The 24,546-nt window shown below is 36.8% G+C and overlaps 1 protein-coding gene across 1 annotated transcript in view; it reads right to left on the bottom strand.

The window, feature by feature from the left end:
• The window catches only part of LOC106884432 (26S proteasome non-ATPase regulatory subunit 3), a 170,619-nt gene extending 146,073 nt beyond the window's left edge, over positions 1-24,546 (bottom strand). Inside the window, exons 1-2 of the mRNA XM_014935818.3 lie at positions 24,230-24,546; positions 19,060-19,247 (exon numbers count right to left, since the gene is read on the bottom strand). Of these exons, the coding sequence (XP_014791304.1) occupies positions 19,060-19,247; positions 24,230-24,356 (315 nt within the window). The 5' untranslated portion in view covers positions 24,357-24,546. The remainder of the gene's footprint in view (positions 1-19,059; positions 19,248-24,229) is intronic.

The following is a 24,546-nucleotide window of genomic DNA, read 5'->3' as shown; positions in this document are numbered from 1 at the left end:
CATCAATAGATGAGATTTAGCTCATTCTGGAACCTGACAAAATTTTCTGCAGATTGGGTAGCCGTTGATACTTTTGTTGTTGGTATAACTCATTAAATTGGCTGAGAATATGCGAGTTTATTCCAGATAGGGTGACGATAAATAACAGTGGTCCTAGAACTGTACCTTGAAGCACAACACTTATTACAGGTGACTTGTCGTTTTCACTCAGACTGTTGATTATTCTTTTTTTCAAACAATACATTAAATATATCATAATTATTGTTTTTAACATCCACTTTTCTATACTTGCATGGATTGAATGGAATTTTGTTGAGATAGATTTTCTGTAGCTAGATGCCCTTCCTGTTGTTACTGCTAACTAGTTTCCAAGCAAGGTAATACTTCCCCATGACCAAACATATTTCCAAAGATGAGTGAAGGACACTGCCTGCATGATTCTTACATTTGTTTAAACTATCACATGATGTCAAGGCAAGATGACAGGAACACATACATGCACACATATGCATATATCTTTTACTTGTTTCAGTCATTAGACTGCAGCCATACTGGGGCATTGCCTTGAAAAACTTTAATCTAATGAATCGACCCTAGTACTTATTTTTTCTTAAAGCTGGGTACTTATTCTATCAGTTTCCTTAGCTGGTCCACTAAGTTACAGGGACATAACACACCAACATCAATTATCAAGCAGTGGGTAGGGAACAAACAGAGACAAAGACACACACACACACACACACATATGAAGATCTTTGTTGCCATCTACCAAATCCACTCACGAGATTTGGTCAGCATAGGGCTATAGCAGAAGACATTTACCCAACATGCCACAGAACCATGTGGTAGAAAAGCAAACTTGTTACCATACAGCCACACCTGCACTAATATAACCATGCCTGCAACTATTACACACACATACAGACACACATACAGAGTGGCCCAAAAGTAGGTTTACAGTTATTCAACTATCTCTTTCGCATTCATATATTAAGAGTTTAGATTTTAATTATAAAAAAATATGAAACCATTATTCTATGCTAATTTAGTTAATTGTAAGATAAAAATTTAAATGTAATAAAATGTTTTAAAAGAAATTTGAATGCCTACGTGATAACTGTAAACCTACTTTTGGGCCACCCTTTATATAGGTAATAATTTTACATTCAGTTATACACCTTGTAGTATGCTATTAAAGACCATTCACAGTATTCAGCTACCTAATGTCATAAATAGTGTGGAGATATATCCCACTTGATTTACTTCAGGAATTCCTTTGCATTAGAGTTCATTGTATAGATGCATAGAAAACCACAACTACTCAAATGGATCGTTGTACAAATAAGTGAAATGGCAAATAAAAAACAAGCTACCTTTCAACAAGTCTGTTCCTATGATGCACCACAATTGTTTGTGCAACATCCCACCTGCAAGGTACTGGGTGCATGATGGGTTGAAACAATGGTAGTGAATAAAGAGTCTTGTGAATTTCATTTTTTTTCCCCATATATATATATATATATATATATATATATATATATATATATATATATATACACACACACACACACAGACAGGGTTGGACAAAATAATGGAAACACCAAGCGTCATAACAGTATAATTTTGAAATATCTATAAAACCATCAAAAGCTTGTTTATTTTTATGTTTTTTTTTATTTATTATTAGTGTTGCTTAATATATTTTGCTAAAATTGCTGTTTCTTTTCGGATATCATCAGAAAAAGGTAATTAAAATTTATTAAAATGACAGATCTATCGGACTTTCAAAGAGGTCAAATTGTTGGTGCTCGTATGGCAGGCGCTAGTGTAACGAAAACAGCCAAAATGTTTGGTGTATCAAGAAATACTGTCTTGAAAGTAATGACAGCCTTTGAGAAAGAAGGAAATACCTCCTCGTTGAAACAAAACTCCAAAAGAAAACCCAAACTTTCAGATAGGGACTGTCAGACTCTTATGCGAATTGTTAGAAAGGATCACAAAAGTACAGTTCCCAAAATTACTGCAGAGCTTAATGACCACCTCGAGAACCCAGTTTCCACAAAAACTGTTCACTGGGAGCTGCACAAAGCTGGATTTCACAGGAGGGCTGCAATCAGAAAACCACTATTTTCAAAAACAAACATTGCAAAGCATTTAGAGTGGAGTAAAAACCTACAGAATTGGTCCCTGGAGCAGTGGAAGAATGTTATTTTCTCGGACAAGTCATCCTTTACTTTATTTCCAACCACCAGCCAAGTATACATGCGGAGACAACCAAAAGAAGCATTTGACCCAGACTGCCTTCTTCCAACTGTTAAACATGCAAGAGGATCTGTGATGATCTGGGGGGCTATATCTTGGAAATCCACTGGCCCAATGGTTTCCCTTCATGGCAGAATTATTAGTCAAGACTATTCAAGCATTTTATCTGATTAAATTCATCCTATGGTTGCGGAACTGTTTCTGGAGGGAAATGCAATCTTTCAAGATGATAATGCACCAATTCACACAGCTAAAGTTGTTACTGAATGGCAAGAGGAACATTCTAGTGAAGTTGAACATCTTATCTGGCCACCACAGTCCCCAGGTCTCAATATTATTGAACATTTATGGTGCATTTTAGAAAAACAAATAAGGAGTCAATATCCTCCACCATCATCACTACAAGAACTGGAGACTGTTTTAGATGAAGAATGGACAAAAATTCCTTTGGAAACAATTCAAACTTTGTACGAGTCCATACCTTGTAGAATTCAAGCTGTACTTACTGCCAAAGACAGTCCCTACCCCATATTAAAATAAATTTGTTTGAAATTTTAAGATGTTTCCATTCATTTGTCCAACCATTGTATATACACACACACATTAAAATAAGGTTATTATTTTTAAGCATGTTTTAGAATAACAGCAGAACATTTACTGATGGTGTGACTCTATATTGAATGTAGGGTCAAATTTACTGTTAAGTTCTACCAACTTGATATACACATACATATGTATATACATATGTAGAAAAGATAAGAAATGGGGCAATAATTAACAATGAGAAGTTGATCATTGGTATTAAAAAGTCATTATTTAATTGCAGTTTAGAACCATTTACAGCTGTTTCTGTTTATCAAATCGGATTAAATTTACATTTACCTCGTTACATCTAACAAATATCTTTAGAATGACTTTAGAGGATAATGAAAGGAAAAGACAAAGAAAAAAAGGAAAAAGTTCGTTAAGTCTTTAGGCTTACATTTTGGTGACTTGTTGGGTTCCATGTGTTTGTAGTTTCCTCCATTGGATGCATGGGGCAGTAAGTGGGGACAAACTCCTTCGGATGCCCTCTAAAGTCATTCTCAAGATGTTTGTTAAATGTAACGAGGTAAATGTAAATTTAATCCGATTTGATAAGCAGAAACAGCTGTAAATGGTTCTAAACTACAATTAAATAATAACTTTTAATACCAATGATCAACTTCTTATTGTTAATTATTGCTCCATTTCTTTTTTTTTTTTTTCTATATATGGTTTTTACTTTTAAATTACCTACTACTGTCTACCTTATAGCTAAGACTATACAAAGTAAGGTAATACACCAGGAGTGCCTACAGATACATCTATCCCTTAGATGGTTGCATAACTTCTAACTTATGTTTTGCTATACATATGTTTACACATATACATATAATATGAGTGGCAAAAATGGCTTTATAGCAGTTTTGACTGCTATTTCTAAACATGTAAGGGTTTTGAAACCCTCTTAGTTATAATTTTGACTTGTTGATAATTATAAACGTTTCTCTTCTTCTATGTATTTTCATCATCATCGTTTAACGTCCGCTTTCCATGCTAGCATGGGTTGGACGATTTGACTGAGGACTGGTGAAACCGGATGGCAACACCAGGCTCCAGTCTGATTTGGCAGAGTTTCTACAGCTGGATGCCCTTCCTAACGCCAACCACTCAGAGAGTGTAGTGGGTGCTTTTACGTGTCACCCGCACGAAAACGGCCACGCTCGAAATGGTGTCTTTTATGTGCCACCCGCACAAGCCAGTCCAGGGGCACTGGCAACGATCTCGCTCGAAAATCCTACAGGAGCCAGTCAGGCGGTACTGGCAACGGCCACGCTCAAAATGGTGCATCTCATGTGCCACTCGCACAAGAACCAGTCCAGGGGCACTGGCAACGATCTTACTTGGCTTGCCGGGTCTTCTCACGCACAGCACATTTCCAAAGATCTCGGTCAGTAGTCATCGCCTCGGTGAGGCCCAATGTACGAAGGTCTTGCCTCACCACCTCAGCCCAGGTCTTCCTGGGCCTACCTCTTCCACGGGTTCCCTCAACTGTTAGGGTGTGGCACTTTTTCACGCAGCTATCCTCCTCCATTCTCACCACATGTCCATACCAAATATAGTAACATATTTGGCCGTTGATATATTCATAAATAATTATTGTTTATAACATAATATATTAATTGTTTATAATAAAATATAATGTATTATTACATTACTTTTTAATTATATGCATATGAGTGGTCTACACTCTCTGAGTGGTTGGCGCTAGGAAGGGCATCCAGCTGTAGAAACTCTGCCAAATTAGATTGGAGCCTGGTGTAGCCATCCGGTTGCACCAGTCCTCAGTCAAATCGTCCAACCCATGCTAGCATGGAAAGCGGACGTTAAACGATGATGATATACACACACATATATAGATATACAAACAAACACAAATACTGGGTCATCCCATAAATAATGCAGCTTTTTCAATTGCATACTAAAAGTCGGAGGGGGATGGGATAAATTACCTGCATCGACTTACTTTAAAAGCAGGTAGTAATTTTACCTTGTACTTATTCTTAGTGCAAATTTTGAAGAGTGCAGTTCGATTTTAACAGTTTATTTTTTCAAAGCCATAATGGAAGTGACAAAGAAGCTTATTCAGTATATTTTGCTTTATGAGTTCAATAAAGGCAACAATGCAACAGAAAGTGTGAGGAATATTAATGCAGTATATGAGGATCAAACAATAAGCATAAGCCAGTGTCAACAGTAGTTCCAGAAATTCCAAGCCGGAAACTAAAACCTAGAAGACAAGTCTCCTCCAGGAAGATCTGTAGAGCTTGACAAGGACGTCCTGCAAACCCTGGAACAAAATCCCATCGCAACTGTTGAGAAAATAGCAGAGAGAAAATAGCAGCCATTCATCAACACCTGCATATCATCAGAAAAGTCAGTAGATTGGGTCAATGGGTTCCTCACAAACTTTCCAAGTCTAATCGCATGCAGAGAGTGAACATGTGTTGTTCTTTGCTGTCACATCGCACAAATGAACCTTCTTGAACTGAATAGTGACTGGTGACGAGAAATGGGTTCTCTGTAAAAATGTCAAGCACTGAAGACAGTGAGTAGGGAAAGGAGAAACTCCAGGCAAAAGGTCTTCACCTCTGTAAGATGCTGTTATATGTTTGGTGGGATATGAAAGGTTTAGTCCACTTTGAACTTTTAAACCCAAACCAAACAATAACAAAGGAGATCTACTGTGAGCAGCTTAAGTCAGTGCTAGAAGAAAAACAACCAACTTTGGTTTCAAGATGAAAGGTGTTCTTCCATCAGGATAATGCACGGTTACATACAGTGAGGATGACATTCCAAAGACTGAAGCAGTTTGAATGGGAAACGATGCCCCACCCACCATATTCGCTGGACATTGCCCCATCTGATTATCATTTATTCTGGAGTCTTCAAAATCATTTGGATGGAAAAAATATGAATTCTGTAGACAAGGTCATAACAGTACTGGAGGAGTATTTTTCATCCCAGACAAGTGAATTTTGGAAGAGGGACCTTACAGATAGATGGAAGAGAATTGTAGAAAATGAAGGAGAGTATATTTTAGATTAAAAAAGAACTATCTTAATTTTGAAAAATAAAAGAAGTATTAAAAAACTGCATTATTTATGGGATGACCTAATACATACTCATACATATATACACATATATAAATGCATTAACTACATATATGCTTACATACACCAAATATGTAACTGCATTTATATGCACATGGTTAAGAAATTCGCTTTCCAAACACATGATTTTGGATTCAGTCCTACTGCATAACTTCAGCAAGTATCATTTATCAGAGCCCCAGGCTGGAGGGAATCAGTGGAAGAGGTAGACCCAGAAAGACATGGGACAAAGTGGTGAAATACAATCTTCAGTTGTAGAGTTTCATGGAGGTGAAGACAAGTGACTGATACATCTGGAGATTTGCTGTGTTTGAGAAGACATGTCAAGCTAAGTGAAATCGTGGTCATGGCCAATGCCAGTGACATGTTAAAGGTACCCATGCCAGTAAAGAGGTTGGTGTTAGGTAGGACATCAAGCCATACAAACCAAACCAAAACAGACAACTAGTGCCAGCTCCAGTTAAACCATCTAGCCCATATCAGCATGAAAAACAGATTGGATGGTATACTTCATGGTGAGGCAATGATCACATCTAGAGACATTAATGTGAATGTCCTATAATGAACAAATTGGTTTTACAAATGTTAATTTTATCAGCCTTTAAATTCCAGATATATTTCGATAACAACACTTTGTAAGGCTTGCAAGACTTCCTTTGGAAAGGGGGTAACACAATGTGTGCACATTAGGATACTCAGATGGATACGCCATTACCTTACCATCCAAATATATTAGGAGTTTAAAAAGATGTTATAGTATTTTTAAACAATCAATCAAATCTTAATGGGTAGTCATATTTCAATGTTTCTTCAATGAATTTTATAAGATAAATAATTCAATATTTTACAATATAACTTTTATTTCATTTAATGTAATCTTTCACTTAAACTTTTATTCAAACAATGTTTTAATCACAAAAAGGAATGATTATATATCTAATTGAGTTTATTTCTAAAGTTGCTTTAGCTGTTCAGTTTTATCATTTTAACTTTGATGCTCTCAAAATATTTGAACTGTTCTTGGTTTTCTTTTGTAGTGTATTTAGCTTCTTTTATAAAAAAGAGACTCTTTCTTTAATTTCATAAGTTTTATATAATACTTAATTGTAATTTCTTAAATAAATAATGAGAACATCAATTGTAAAACAATTGTTCCAATAACTAACTCTAATATTCACTGAAAAATTTAATGTAAAACAATTCTTAAATAAACAACTACACAATCTTAACCTTGGTCATGCTATCTTTATTGTAGGATGAACTATCCTCTGAATTCAAACTTTCTCTCCAGTTTAAAGTAGGTTTAGAGTTTGCAGTGAAAGATCATATCTGCTACAGTAAACAGGTCATATGACAACATACAAGCTCTAACTGTCACTGGTTCATTCATGGCTGTAGTTGTTAAGTAACTAAGTTCATTACTGCTTTCTGAACTAACACCATAGCTGAGTGAAGAACCATTTGACCAGTCTTTTATCTCTGAGCACCCCATTTTCATTGTGGGTTTTGGGACTTACTATGCTAATCCAAAAGTGTGTATGTATGTATATATATATATATATATATATATATATATATATATATATATATATATATATATATATATATATATATATGCACATATGTGTGTGTGTGTGTGTGTGTGTGTGTGCATGTGTGTGAGTACATCACCATCATTATCATTCAAGGTATGTGGCACATTGCTATACTCAAAGACCCACCCACCCACAATAGAATTAAGATCCTAAAACCACACAAAAAGCATTAGTGTAGCTGCTGGTGCTACGTAAAAAGCACTGGTGATGGTGCCACGTAAAAAGTACCCGGTATACTCTGTAGAGTGGTTGGCATTAAGAAGGGCATCCAGCCATAGAAATCAAGCCAAAATAGACTATGGAACCTGGTGCAGCCCTTGGCCTAGCCAGTTCCTGTCAAGCCATATAACCCATGCCAGCATGGAAATGGACATCAAATGTTGATGATAATGGTAATAATGTCCCCTTTACCATGCTGATAACAGAAACTATCTACAACTTCTAATGAGCCTCCTGGTCATTTCAGAACATCTATTTCACATGTGCTCTTGTTATTTATTGCTCTTACTACAAACAAATTCTACTTTCTCTGTTAACCTCCCTGTGATTCTGCTGCACCACTTGTGTGCATAATTTGCACCGAATACACAGTATAGAATTTCTACCTACACCTTGTCTACATATAGATCAGGGTCATTTTCCAAAAAGGATTAGAGTCCTGTCTGTTTTTCTGCTAATTAGAAATTTGGTCTTTGTTAAGTTAACTTTAAGATCCTTTGATTCCAGGTTTTGTTCCAACACTTGAAACTTTATATGTATATGTACATCATCATCATTTAACGTCCACCTTCCATGCTGGCATGGGTTGGCCGGTTTGACAGGAGCTGGCCAGGCAGGAGTTTGCACCAAACTTCAGTGTTTTGCTATGATCTTTACAGCTGGATGCCCTTACAAACACCAACCACCCAGCAGAAGAACATATATAATATACATATATGTACACACACATATATGTGGGGTGAGCTCATATGTATTTGCATGTGTGTCCTAGTGTGTTTTTTCCCCACCACCACTTGATAACTGGTGTTGGTTTATTTTTCATCCCCATAATTTAGCAGTTCAGTAAAAGAGACCAATAGATTAAGTACTAGGCTTTAAAAAAAAACACAAGAAATAAAAAGTACTAAGGTCAAATTGTTGCACTAAATCCTTATCTGAATTTTAAAGGGTTAAAACCCTTTAAAATCCAGACCACTCTGTCAAATGTAAAGCTGTTCTTTTTTTCACACTGATTTGAATAAATCTTGCATTATCATGTAGCTTTGAGATTTCAATAGTGTGATTGTTTGTTTTGAATGACATTGTTAGGAAGCTGTGAGAGGCCAGATCTGGCTAATCTTAATATATAAAGCTGAAGTTGTGTGTCTGTGTGAAGCCTTTTTAAAAGTTTATAGAAATCCACATTTTCCACTTTTTCTTAAAAATTTTTACATCAATGGAATTTTCTCGATGTGAACTTTCCAGTGCAGTAATTAGATTTTTTTAATTCCGTTTACTTTGTGTGATTTAAGGGAGATTTGGCTGTTGTTTCTAGCAACTTTTATATTTCTTCCATTCTATCTGTACTGGTGTTCTAACACATCGATCACGCGCTCAACATATAATATACAGAGTAAAAGTAAAAGAGGGAGAGAGAGAGAAAGTGATACATACAAAGTCATAGATTAACTTGCTTTAAGACTATTCTTTCCTTCTATCTACCTTTTCACTCTTACTTCGTTCTTCTTCCTCTCACCCATTTAATAGCTTTCTTCTATCCCTCTACCTCTAACTATCCACGTGACCCGGTCATCTAGGACTTATCACCATTTCTCTGCTTCGACCATTGTCTGTCTGCATGTTCAGCGTCCTTAGCCATGCTGGAGCACCACCATTAGTCCTGCTAGACTTTCATTACTTCAATCCTTCTCTGATATGTAGCATTTGGTGAATGAGGAATTTTGATGGTGCTGTCCTCATTTGCATTTCCTGTCATGATGCAGGTTCATCCAGAACTGTTAACAGGAGGAAATCCATTTCGTTTTGATGAAACTTAGGATGTTGGAATTTTTGGCACTATACAATGGCACCGTACAAGTCCTTCCAGGATTTTCCAGCTATACATCACTGCATGTCTTTCCTACCTTTATTCCAAGGAGTAGAATCTTAACTTCAGCCTTTCCCAGTAGCTGACCTGTCACATTAAAATGATCTTCTTCACTGGATTACTTCAAGTTAAATTACTACCATTAATTTAACACTATGTGGTAACCATAGTTGAGGAGCAGTAGTCTAAGCAGCTGAAGATAAATGTCCACTAGAAGACCATCATGGTTTCTTGTTCTCTTGTTCTGAAAGTTCTACGTATCCATCTAGCCAACCACTGCATTTTATTGCCAACTTAGTAATGTGTACCTGGAAAAATGCATTATTACTCATGTCAATGACCAGGCCACACGCTGATTTTGATTCAGGGACTGCAATCCTTCCTGGGCCAATGTATCATATCTGCATTTCATTTGGCTTCATGTCCTGGTAACATAGGGCTTGGAATTTTCCAGCATTAAACTGCATGTTATTATCGTCATCCCACCTGTATACTGTGTCTAACTCTTGTTGCATGTGTGTAGCCTCTCCAGGGTTCTGTATCCTCTGAGTGACTTTTGTATTGTCTGCATAGTTAGCAAGGGTGGTTATCAGAGCAACAGAGAGCATCTCTGAGAGAGCCACTATGAATAGCAGTGACCCTAAGACAGTGTCCTGTGGAACACCACTTACTATTTGTTTCCTTAGAGGTGACAATATAGCCATGCCTGAAAATGAATGAAAAGCATGCAACGGACTTTAATCATTCTGATTTAATTGGCAGAGGCTTGGATAAGGATGCCCACATAAGTTGGATTTTCTGTTTTGACAGGGATTTTTCCAATTTCTTTTTCCACCACACCCTTGAAAATGATGAAAGGGGAAATCGTTTAAAAAATTTTTTTTTAAATTTATGATTTTCTTTTTTCTTTGTCACTGTGACATGTATTGATGTTTTTCATTATTTTTTCCCCATAAACACGTTTTATAGAATGATGATGCAGAAGTAACACAGATTTTGTTTAGTCCCTGGCTAGGATTTAAGCCAAAAAAAAAACTGTTTAACCCCCCCCCCCCCAAACACACCAAGCAAGGTCATGTGTAGATGTGTGATCCCAAGCTCCGCCATTTAATTGTTTATTGTCTTTAAAATTTTATTGAAATGGGATCATGTCCCAAAATCTCACGATTTATTTAGTTCTATACCTACAACAAATGTGCCAAAACTCAAGTCCCTGTGGTTTGTACTTTTAGAGTTAACTAGGTCTGAAAATTTCACAAAATCATCTGTTAGTTACATGTAACAAAATACGCTTCACATAAATATTTAAAGATTCACAAAAAAAAGTTTCATTTTCAAGATAGGCAACTACTATTTCATGGATGCTATTAATTTGCATAATCTCAAGATGACCATCACCTCAGTTTCAAAGATATGACATCACAAATATAACTAATTATTCATTTAGGCCTAATAAGGCAAGATTTCAACCAATTCACTGACCATTCAAATAGTCATATTTCCCAAAATATTCATCCAAATTTCACAAATGAGATATCAAATGTTTCTTTTGGGATATTCTCCAAGTACAGAAGAAGTTACATTTAAATATTTTTAAAAATTCACCAAACCATCTTACATTGAATCTTGTTTTGAGGAAATCCCAATAAGTTATGAATACCAAAATCGTGAAGTCAGTTACATAATAATATGCAACTTAGTCACCCGATAGTAACAATTCAAATAAAGTAGCCCTGAAAAGGGTTTCAATGTGTTCCCAGAGTACAGAACTTAAGAGCAAATACCAATAAGGTATGTATACCAAAATCGTGAGGCATGTTATGTAATAACAGGCTAATCAGATATGAGATAATGACAATTCAAATAAGTCTGAAAAGTTCTTCATGCAGTGCCTGTCAACTGGCTGAAGTGATATGAAAGGCATCGTCATTCATGGAATATTTGTGAATAAGTCACTAACCGAAATAAGTGGATCTATTGTGGCAGTCCGGGTTAGGATGATTGTTACTGTCATTTAGCCCCGGAAACATCGTTCATGATACACTATCTGTGTCCTTATATTTTCAAACAAGAGAGTAACATCCGTCCTAACCAGGACTGCCACATTATGTTGGCAAATTATTTTGACTCTAGAGTACTATTACTGAATGGCTCTCGCTCAGAGATTTAGAAATAATAATTTTATATATATATATATATATATATATATATATATATATATATATATATATATATATACATATATAATCATCATCATTTACTGTCCATGTTCAATGCTTGCATGGGTTGGACAGTTAGACAAGTCAAAGGACTGCATCATGTTCCAGTGTCTACTTGACATGGTTTCTATGACTGAATGTCCTTTTTAATGCCAACCATTTTACAGTGTGTCAGTGCATTTTTTGGGCTGGCACTTATGAGATCAGCGAATGGCTCACAAGTCAACAAAAGAGGCTGAGGGGATAAAGCCGGTTCTCTTTGTAGGGGAGCTTCATGGCTACTCACATTTAGGAAAGTGAGAATGAATTAGGCATATCGCCAAGGAGACATACAATGGTGATGAGGTGTCCAAGTGGCACTTCAGGTAGTGGGGATAGTGGTGGGTGGGGATAATGGAGGTTTGCAAGAGTGTGTATGAGAAGAGATAGGGAAAGTGGGAGAGAGTGGTGAGCAACATCTGTAAAAGTTGAGTAAGGGTTGAGAAGGGGATACATGAGTTGCAGGTGGGTTTCGAGGATACCAGCAATAGGGTAAAAATGATACCTTTGACAGAGGAGAAGAGAAATGATGTGTACGGGTAGGCTAAGGGTAGTACCACTTCACCCAGCTTTGCCTAGGCTGACAACACAGGAAATTGACATTAATATCACAATGTAATTTACTCGAATTACCAGGAAGTTTCCAGGCAAACATTAGGCAAAGTATGAGACTAAATAACCCACACAACTTTATTTTGTCTTTCAGAAAGCTTCTTTGGATTTCTGTTTAAACAATGGATTACAGTTTGGTGAAAAAAAAAAGGAAAGAAAATATTTACAAGCAGAATGTTTTGAATCTCATTTTTCTATTTAACTCTAAACCCACATACCAACCCTAAATTCTAAAACTTAACCTTACCCTAAAATACTAATCTAAAATCTTCAACCTAAATCTACTTTTAAGCTAAATCTCCCGTGTTTTAAGTTTTTAGTATTTAAACGGGCCACATCCAGCTGAAATATTCTACATATTCTATGTTCAAACCAACCAGATCCAGCCTCTCACAACTATCTTACAATGTCATTCTAAAAACATACAATCACATCATTGAAATCTCAAAGCTACAATGCATGGTTAATTCAAAACAATGTGGATAAATAAGCATTACACTTGACAGAGTATTCTGAATACTAAAGGTTAAAACAGAATTCTGAAAAAAATTTCCAGAACTACTCAAAAACAAAATGTTTTGGCTGGTTGCATCCTCCCTATCAAATAAGGGGAAATCCAAAACAATTTTTGAAATATATATATATATATATATATATATATAAGTTAAAGATGATCTTGAGACCAAAACTCATTGGGGTAGTTCATAGTTTCTTCAGGATAGAAAACAGTTTCCTCACTATACAACTGTTGATTCACAACACTTAATCCCAGAGTTTTTATTCCAAGCAGTGGCTGGTATTTGGGTTAGTATAAGCATGTATGGGGAGGGTGTATGCATACCAATGTGTGTGTGTGTGTGTGTTGTATTATCATAAGTAAAAATTCTCAACCATTATTTTTCACTTCTAAGTTTCTTTGATTTGCTATTAACCTCTCAGAGACCTAGTGATACCCATCTCTATTTTTCCATCCCTATCTTACTTCCTCTGTATTCTCTTAGCATGCTACCCACATGTGGTCCTTGGATCTGTTTGCCAATTAGAACACACAAATACCAACAAAGTTACTGTACTGACCACTCTGTTTCTCTCTCTTAAATATGTAATGTAATAGTCACTCAAGGCCCTGCAATCCATCCATCCATCCATTTTCTCATTCATTCATAATTCCTATTGTGGCCAGCTGTACTGCTTTTCCTTTAGACTCTATAAACATTTTCATAATAAGCATGGACATGAGCATTTGCAATCCATTTTCTCTCTCTGTCAAGCCATCCAACCCATGCCAACATGGAAAACGGACATTAGATGATGATGGTGATCATGATGGTCCTCAGCTCCCTACTCACTCTTCCCATTCTGTACACATCCACAGGACAGCCACAATCAATGTAGGCCTGATGAGATTGAGGAAATACTAGAATGGAGACAAAGATGTGTGCTATTATGCTAGAGGTAAGATGGAGAGAAGCTTCAGCCAGACTCCTCACTGGCTAAGAACATGGGTATAAAATCTTCTGGAAAGGCAATAGTTTAAGTGTTGGGGTGTGGGCATACTTGTAGCAGAGAAATGAATGAACAAAGTGAATGAGATAGTCAGAGTGTGTAATAGGAGTCTTAGACTAGTCTTGGTAAACTGCACTATTATTTCTGCCTATGCTACTCTATTGGGACTGTTGGATGAACGAAAGGATTATCTTTATGATACCCTTTTTTGATTACCTCAATGATGAACAATATCTTTATCTGCATGGTTAGTGACTTCAACAGACACGTTGGGGAGTATCCTGCAGAATTCCATAGTATGCATGGAGGCCATAGATATGGTTTCTGAAATGAGGAGGGAACAAGGATCTTGCAAATGACCTAATGATCTGCAACACTAACTTCAGGAAACCAATCAGTCACGAGAACACCTATCAATCTGGTTGGCACACAAGACAGCCTGACTAAATCTTCATTAAAAGTGGGACAGATGTGTGTAAATGCAAAGTAATTCCCAGGTGAGGAATGCACCAGTCAGCATAGGTTAGTCATTAGTAACTCCAAACTTAGAGGTAGCAGGCCTCGCACACACAAAAGCCAGTCTGTTAAAATCCCTAACCCTTAGATAAGAAGGAAGAGGAGAAAGAGATGTATAACACATAGGACTACAAGAACAACTACTGAGAACTACAGACCAAATCTGTGATTGATGTACAGTTCCATCTAGACTGAGGGTGACATGGTAGTGGAACTATGAAGCAGACAGCCATAAAAGCTAAGTGACAGGATTGGAAGAATGGGAGTAACAGTGAATTGTACCACACTGCTAAAAGAGATGCTAGATGACATATATATTTAGCAAAGGAAGAGGTTTGCCACAATTCCACAGAGTGAAGAAGAGAATCATGAGGTGTTCCAGATTGCAAGACAGTGTATCAGAGAGAAGTGTGTAAAGATGGATAACTTGCATTTAGTGACTTTGAAAAGAAAGAGACATAGAAGTGCTACTATGAAAGGCAAGTAAACATGGAAAATGCATGGGAGAAAGCAAACCTTCTAACAGAGGGACTAGCCATTCTATTTGGCAGCAGTATGACAGATAAAGCAATAAAGGATATGAAAACAGGGAAAGGGTCTGATCTTTTAGGAATTACTACCAACATGTTTAAAATATCTGGTGGAGTGGGATGGGATATGGCCTAGTCCCACAAGGTTGTACAGTAAGATATACCTAATGATTGGCATAGCAACATTATAGTAAAATGCTATAAGAGTGAAGGAGATGCTTTAGAGGTGAGTAACTACAGAGGTAGCAAATAACTAGACCAAATCTTGAAAGTTACAAAAAGAATTATAGCAAAACTACTTAGGAAAAGGTTGAGACTAGATAGGATGCAGTTCAGTTCTGTGCCAGAGAAAAGCACTACTGATGCTCTCCTCCTAGTGAGACAACTGCAGAAATGTTTCGCAAAAAATAAGCCACTGTACGTGGCTTTAATAAACCTGGAGAAAGGCTCTGACAGGGCCCCTTGCTTCCTAATCTAATGGTCACTGCAGAAGCTAGGTGTAAACGAATGGCCAGTGACAGCCATGTACAGGGATGCTGTCATTAAGATGAGAGTTAACCATGGGATACAGCAACAAATTAAGTGAGCAGATAGTTCACCAGGGCTTGGTTCTCAGTCTCCTGCAATTCATTATAGTCCTCCATACCAAAACAGAAGAGTATAAATAAGACCAACTATCAAATTCCTTTATGTTGATGGTTTTCTTCTTACAGGTGATTTGTAATAGAATTAGAAAAATTGCAGAAGTAGAACAAAAACCCGAAATCGAAGGGCAATAACTCTTTACCATTTAGATCACTCTGTCGAATGTCATGCTTATTTATACACATTTTGAATTAATCATTCTCAACTTGTGCAGACTTGAAATTTTGTCACAAGGTGATTAAATATCAATTATTTACAATTAGGCATTTTCAATAAAACCAGGGTTTATGTGTTAGTGTTGTATTGTTTGACCATGTTGCAGTGATATTTTGAATGGCATTCTGAAGATCTCTCATCACTTATGCAATCAAAATGCTCTTTCTTGTTGGACAAAATTCAGAACCTATTACTATATACCATACCATATTGCCATTATTTCTATACTGGCAATTACCACTCTCATTCCTCTGTCACTCCCAATCAGCATTCATCCTTCTTTCTGTCTCCATCTCATATTTACCACACCACTCCTTTTCACCGTTCACTTCATTTATCCCCAGTATACATCCAACCACCTCCACCCTCATGTTTATTCTAGCTCTCACTCTTCTCCCACACTACCTGATTCTTCTCTGTTCAAGCTCCCTTCTATCCACCTTCCTGGACATGTTACCATTCTGGTACTTCATAACCACCATATTTACTCACATCTGGGTACCACTTGTCTCTTCTATCTATCCATGCAAAATGTGAGGTAGCCAGGAATCTCCACAACAGTAAACCTGTTCCTACTCTTCCCATCATACTTTTAACCATTTCACCCCTTTGATTACCATTTTATTCTGGTAGACCCATTAGCCGTTTCATGTTTAAAAACTAGTTTTATAGATACTTCTTTCCAAATTCCTATTTTGTTATTCACATATTAACTTGTATACATTGAACTGTGTAAAATATTGGAGAAAGAAACCTAGTTGTTTCTTACAAGACATACCAATACATACATCGAACAAAATTCTTTCAGAGGTCCTTAAAATACTACTGTGGATTCCCAATTTGCTATTTTGTTACGTGAACCGCCACCAAAATATCTTATATGGACCTCAATTGAGAACCACTGCTTTAACCTTTTGAACACCTCACTTAAACAACCGCTCTATTTCCTTTCCTCCTGCTTAGTCGAGAGAGGCTATTTACTCTTGCCAATTATAAGGTGATCTCAGTGAAACTGATGTCACAAAAAAAAAGAACCCAGTGTACACTATAAAATGGTTGGTGTTAGGAAGGGCATCCAGACATTGAAAGCATGCCGAAACTGGGACAGTACAACCTGTTGGATCCTGTCAAAATGCCCAACCCATGCCAGCATGGAAAACAGATATTAACAGATATTCTGCCAGCTCACCACCTTAACAATTACTACCATACTGAGACTAAATTCCAATGTAAACATAAAACAGTAGCATAAGATTTCATTGGTTGAATTATGTGATTCGGTTTCACTCAAATTCTACTATACTGATGCAACCATTTATCTGCTCTTTGTCCACAAAGAAAATTCTAATAAATTAAGAATTTTGCTATGTAGAGCATTCAGTACACCTTCCTTTGACTTTGTCATGAAAACTCATGCCAATGACCCTTTTGAGTTATTTTCTCTTAGTTCGTTTTCATTTATACTATGCAAATTACTCTGGGTCAAGAATGTTTACAACTCATTTTGCATAGATAAAAAAAAAACTTTGATCTGTTCAGAAGTGAAAAGGACAATATGCCAATGACAGAAATGCATTTCCATTGTTATTCTTTACAGAGACTTTTTCTCTTAGCATAGTTAATTCAGTGACATTTTATTTTTTATAGTTTTAAAATCATCCCTTCTTATCTGAAGTTGCTAACATTCACCATTAAGCTTTTATTTCCCTTTTCCTGTCCACTAAGGAAATTTTAATAAATTAAGACTTTATCACATACGGTATTCAGTGCAACCCCTCACTCCACCCTATCCCCTTTTTTTTTAAACCAAATTTATGTCAGTGGTCCCTTTGAGTTTATTTTCTCTTTGCTTCTTTCAGTTATATTTAAATATAACTATTCCTAAATCTACGAGTCTAGGTTAACAACAACAAATCTAGCTACAAACACCAAATTACAATTAACCCACTAAGGCTAGATAATCCTTCCAAGATTCTATTAGTTTCACAAATGATCATGACTAATATAATATACGTGCCAAAATAGCTGCAAAATGTCTTTTCCATCCTCAGTTTCATTCAACTTTCTTTAAAATATAGTTAGTGCAAGACCACACATATAGATGCAAGGGACACAATTCATAACCACGTTCACTAATTATAACGAAAAGCTCCAGGTAAACTGAGTGAAAAATATTCTCACAACTTCACATATCCACCCACAAAATCTCCAGTTTGCTGGATTGATGGGGTGCTGGAAATCAAATGCCTTCTTATATAACACAGTAGGGATCACTGAATCTAAGAGATAATAATAAAATTTATGTTGACTGAAGATTATTAACAACTGCCTTCACTGCAATACCCAGCAAAATTTTCAGATAAACTAACTTCAAGGGCACTTCTTGACTATCACATTATAGATCATAGAACTAAATTCTGCAGGACATAGCATGATCCCAGACTAAAACATGAAATATCCCAAGCAGATCAAAATAACTTTATTCCATACAGCCTAATCAATTTCACTGAAATTAGTAGCTGTGTGCTAAGAAGCTTGCTTCCCAACCACATGGTTCCAGGTTCAGTCCCACGGCGTGGCACCTTGGGTGAGTGTCTTCAGGCCAACCAAAGCCTTACGAGTGGATTTGGTAAACAGAAACTGAAAGAAGCCCGTCGTATATATGTGTGTGTGTGTGTGTATCTTGTTTCTGTGTTTGTCCCCCACCTCTGCTTCATAACCAATGGTGTGTATACATCCCTGTAACTTAGTGGTTTGGCAAACGGACTGATAAAATAAGCACCAGGTTTAGAAAACAAATGAGTACTAGGGTCGATTCATTCAACTAAAAATTCTTCAAGGCAGTGCTCCAACATGATCACAGTCTAATAATTGAAACAAGTAAAAGATAGAAGATAAAAGATTCCCATATTTGTGGTTAGTGTTGCATTATTAGAAGATGAAACAATCTGAATTTGGACAGATCATGCTAGAACTGAAAAATAAATACAAAATATTCCAACCCATGCTAGCATGGAAAGCGGACGTTAAACGATGATGATGATGATGATGATGAGAGTAAAACATTTATAAACTTCATTTTTCTGGGGAAAAAAATAAAAGCGAAAACATATATTTGTATTATATGTATAAACTAACCTCTTCAAGAAAGGAACATAAAGTTTGTGCAGCAGGTTGGTTGCCAAGATATGCCATTAGTAAACGTCTCAAAACTGCATGATTAATTCTCCTACGGATTGACACCAGAGCTCGTATCACACGATACATAAAACGTGGTTCTTTTGTAACAACAGCCTTTTCAATGTGTTTCACTTGTTCTTTAATATCTGAAATAATGAATAAGAATTTATATTTCTGGAGCAAAACTGAAAAACTAGGAACATCAAAAGGAAAGAATTAGCAATAAATGAATTTTAATAATATATTTATACTTGTTACAACAAGTGTTGCAGTTGATCCAATCAACAGAACAGTGATATTAATGGTTGAGCACTCCACAGATACACATATTCTTAATGTAGTTCTCAAGGAGATTCAGCATGACAGAAAATGTGACAAGGATGGACCTTTGAAATACAGATGCTACTCACTTTTGCCAGCTGAGTGGACTGAAGCGAAGTGAAATAAAATATCTTGCTCAAGGACACAGTGCACCACCAGAAATCAAAATCAACAAGCTAACTGACCAATTGCAACACCAGCACCTGTTCTGGCACTGTTTCTCTATATATTGCTGGTGGGGAGATGAATCACTGTTATCTCTAGCAATCAAGCATCCATCATTGATAAGACCAAGGAAAGTTTGGTGGTCTCAGTGCTGGAGGTGATAGGGATTCATCTCCCCACTAACAATATAAACAAGTGTGCATTTTGCACCAAAAGCCAATATGAGAGTTTCTCTCATGGTAACTACCACAGCAAAGTTTGTTCTAACAGAACATCCACATTTAAGTGAGGATAATTATTACCTCTCAGTTTTTGTAGTGCCTCTGTCACTAATATACATACAAATCATATCATTGCATCTTCTTTCCTGTACTACACATCTCTGATACCCAGTTTTTCCCCTAACATTTGTACTCAATATCAAATGCATGCTAACATCACACATCCAACCCAACAGGTTGGTTGATTTTTTTTCATTCCATACTCAGCATCCATGTATCACTATTAAGCAACAATCTTGTTGTTGGCACTCTGTCGCTTACGACGACGAGGGTTCCAGTTGATCCAATCAACGGAACAGCCTGCTCGTGAAATTAACGTGCAAGTGGCTGAGCACTCCACAGACACGTGTACCCTTAACGTAGTTCTCGGGGATATTCAGCGTGACACAGAGTGTGACAAGGCTGACCCTTTGAATTACAGGCACAACAGAAACAGGAAGTAAGAGTGAGAGAAAGTTGTGGTGAAAGAGTACAGCAGGGTTTGACACCATCCCCTGCCGGAGCCTCGTGGAGCTTTAGGCATTTTCGCTCAATAAACATTCACAATGCCCGGTCTGGGAACCGAAACCGCGATCCTATGACCGTGAGTCCACTGCCCTAACCACTGGGCCATTGCGCCTCCACTACTAAGCAACAATACTCCAATGCATTTCCTAGACAGGGTAAAATTTTTCTGACAAGCATGCATGCCTGAGTAATGGGTGATCTAGTAACTGATCATAGTGACAAAACCACTCTCAGACATACTCCAGCCCCTAGTTCATAGATGTACTGACATGGGCTGTGACCACCAAGGACATGCATAGGCTTGAAAGAAATGAAACTAGTATGCTTCGCAATGTGTAATGTTAGTGTGCAAGTACAACAGAGTGTAAGCATTTTGAGAGAAAAGTTGGGCATAAGCATCAGATATGGTGTGCAAGAGAGACAAGTGTGCTAGTATGGTCACGTAATGCGTATGGACGAAGACAGCTGTGTAAAGAAATGCTGATCTCTAACTGTGGAGGGAATCTGTGGAAGAGTTAGACCCAGGAAGAATGGGATGAAGTGGTGAAGCATGATCTTCAAATGCTGGGCCTCACGGAAGCAATGACTAGTGACTGAGACCTTTGGCAAAATGCCATACTTGAGAAGACCTGTCAAGCCAAGTGAAATCGTAATCGTGTCATGTAAAAAGCACCTTTCGAGTGTTGGGCCTCACAGAGGCAATGTGGCCAATGTCAGTGTTGCACTTGTGCCACTGACACATAAAAAGCACCTTTTGAGTATTGGGCGTCACAGAGGTAATGACTGAGACCTTTGGTAATATGCTGTGCTTCAGCAGAAGACCCATCATCAAGCTAAGTGAAATTGCAGCCATGGCAGATACTGGTGTCACACAACTGGCACCTATGCCAGTGGCTCATAAAAGCACCCATTACATTCTCAGAGTGGTCGGCATAAGGAAGGGCATCCATCCATAGAGACCATGACAAATCAGACTGGAGTCTGGTGCAGCCCCTCAGCTTACCAGCCCTGGTCAAACTGTCCCACTGATGCCAGCATGGACAACGGACATTAAATGATGATGATGATTCTCATAGTTGGGGCTTCACTGTGACTTAGAGAATCAACTACTCAATGCAGTTTTTATTCAGTGTTGCTAATCTTAAATATGGGTTTCTTTCACTGCAGTTTGCAAAGTCTGCATCTCCTCCTAAATGTTTACATGTCTACGTGTCAGTGGCTTGATGTACAAGGATATCACTACACTTAATTTATAAATAAAAGTTTCCAGTTCAGATCTATTCTGGAATTATGTCTGTATCCAAGAATGATTATTAGAGATTAAACAGATCAAAACTGTGTAGTAATAAAGACTGCAAATATAAACTCTATAGATGAAGTTAACAGTTCAAAAAATTATAATCATCATCAACATTCAACATCCATTTTCCAGGCTGAGGCATGACAGGAACTGACAAGGCCAGGGACCTCACCAGATTCCATAGTCTGTTTTGGCTTGGTCTCTACTGCTAGATGCCCTTAGCCTTCCACCTTCATGACATCCTTCTACTTATAAAAGTAATACTTAGAATGAAATAAATTTTGTTCAGTTGTGTTGCTCGCTAATGTTATACTGGCTTTGTATTAAACAATTAAAAAGTTCTGTCTCTTTGGTTCCAATAATGAAGATGGTAAAAAATTAGAATTGCTTTCTTTTTTCACAGTTAAGATGAAGATGGTGACACTCATATTAGCTAAGGCTCAATTATTTCAAAATGGGGCCTTTGAGTAAAATGGTAACTGGTTATTTATTTTTTGTCGTGTACCTTTACTGTTAGACACAGCTACATAGCAGTTTACTAAAAGGCAATGTTACTAATCACAGTATACAACAGGAATTTCTTTCATGAGTTGTAGGAAAAATCTACAAATACCAAACAAAAGGCATTGTAACTATTGTAAAGAAAACACCTCAAAAACAAAAGATGGTTTTGTGATGCAATGGACTTTTAGCTTCTGTCCATCTATAATTACATTCCAACCCCTTCCCAACAAGATTTCAAATATGTCATTCCTCTTCATAACATCTCTTTTCCCTGTCTCTTTCACATTATCTTTAAAAGTGAGCCTTACCAGTGCATAAGACTAAAAGAAATGTTTCCAAGAAAATCAACCCAACCAAACTTACCAAGTACTGGTTTTGCACTGTTATATAACCTGTCATTCCTAACACGAAACTCATATTGTCTGGAGTCAAATTCTTCACTGGCCACTAGTGATTTTTATGCCTGATAACCATATTTAGCACATGGGAATCTTCTGGCAAAATTACCAGTTACATCTACCTGTAACTACCTGGACTGCCATATGATCTAGTGTAACGTGTTGCATTCAACATCCATCCTATTACATGGGAAAATTTCAGGGATCAATTGCTTTTTGCGTTTCATTCTCAAAAACCTGCATCTCATCCCCAGTCATACTCCTCCTTCATTTTACATAAAGGCATCTTCCATATATTCGAAACTTGTTTTAAAACATAAACTAAAAGCTTCTTGAGATTCTCTTGATAACTTGATCTTAGTCAACGGCAATAAAACAGACATATTTCAGAAAACAAAACTGAATCTCATATAGTTTCAAAATCTCTGTACGTATTCAATCTAATCATCTGAGAAACACTCATAAACGTTGCACATTGACGGCAGTTTTTACAGGACAATCCCAATATTGCTTACAGTTTTGGTAATTGTAACTTTCAAAACACCGTCTATTAAAAAAATGGTAAAGCTAACCTTATGTCTCTCTGAAATTTCATTGCCAACCACACCTCAACTCAAAGATCCCTTTAATGGTTAGTCTTCCCAGTTAGTCAAAACCCTTTCATAAATGATAAGGATTTGTGCAGAGAGTGCAAAAGTCTGGTTTCAGCAGCATTAATTTAGAGGAGACATATCCCATCTCCGGAGAAGATGCCAGTGTTTTGATGTAACAGGCAAAATGAAGTTCTGAATTCTGTGCTCATGCGAGAATCATAACGAAACATTTGTACAACCATGACCTAGCAGAGAAATATTTTATCCTTCAAGATTCAATAATAAACATGTAATGTTTATTACTGAATCTAGATAGCATCCTTTGTTACCACTTTAAACTTGAGACAGACACAATTAATCTCACTCAACTATCTTCACCTCATAATCAATCATATCCGAGCTTCTTAATCCGTTGTCCTAAATATCTAATGTAAACAAAATAAATTTTATACACTAAATAAAGGCAACACAGAGTAGTTAGTTTCAAAGTTGCTTTCTCATTTAGAAATACAGACTTATGGTCTTCAACGACCGAAGACCAATACATCTCGTGAGATTAAATCTCTAGAGTTTGTAAATAATTCAACAAACCCATAGAAAAGGTATAAGTAGTACAGGTAATTCTTGTGCAGAATTTGGTAAATACTCTTACTTTACGATGATTACATCGTTATGAAGAATTCACTATAATAAATAACTTACTCTATACTAGAAAAACAGGTCTGGTATTTCATCTCTCCACAGAATAATAAATCAACAACATCCTGTTGAAGAATTCTAAAAGTTATGGGCTTCTTCCTTCAAACAGAAGAACCATGGACAATTATCTTAAGAGAAAGACAAACTGCTGGTTGATACAGCATTAGATAACACAAACTTGGTTCCATGCTACATTCAGTTTCGGAACTCTTGCCAGTCACAAATAATCAGAATGGGAAGAAAAAAAGTTGATGATTCCTTGATTATATTATTAAAAGATGTTATCACAGATCGATTGTGTAAGAAAATATTTCAAAAATAATTCTATAAATAAAGAGTATGAACAATAACAGCACGCACCTTCCAATGTGAGTAAGTCAGGGTCTTTTTTCACTTCTTCTTTCTCCACCCCATTCACAGCACCAGTGGTGCTACTCGGGCTGGCCACATCTTTCATCTCAACATCATTCACCACTTTCTTCACCATATTTTCCTTTTAGTAAAATCTAACTGACTCGTAAATCCAATCAATTCAAAAACAGAGTTTCAATAATTGTTTCAGCTTATATCAGAAACAAGCAAGAAAGGTAAGGTATATGTATATAAATAGATATTTGTATGTAATTAACAGGAATTTACAACTTAACCGGCATGACAAGCACAATTATTGAAATGGT

The sequence above is a fragment of the Octopus bimaculoides genome, chromosome 16 (genome assembly GCF_046866305.1).
Source record: "Octopus bimaculoides isolate indiv1 chromosome 16, ASM4686630v1, whole genome shotgun sequence".
NCBI lineage: Eukaryota > Metazoa > Mollusca > Cephalopoda > Octopoda > Octopodidae > Octopus > Octopus bimaculoides.
This window is presented reverse-complemented; position numbering and strand designations above follow the sequence as displayed.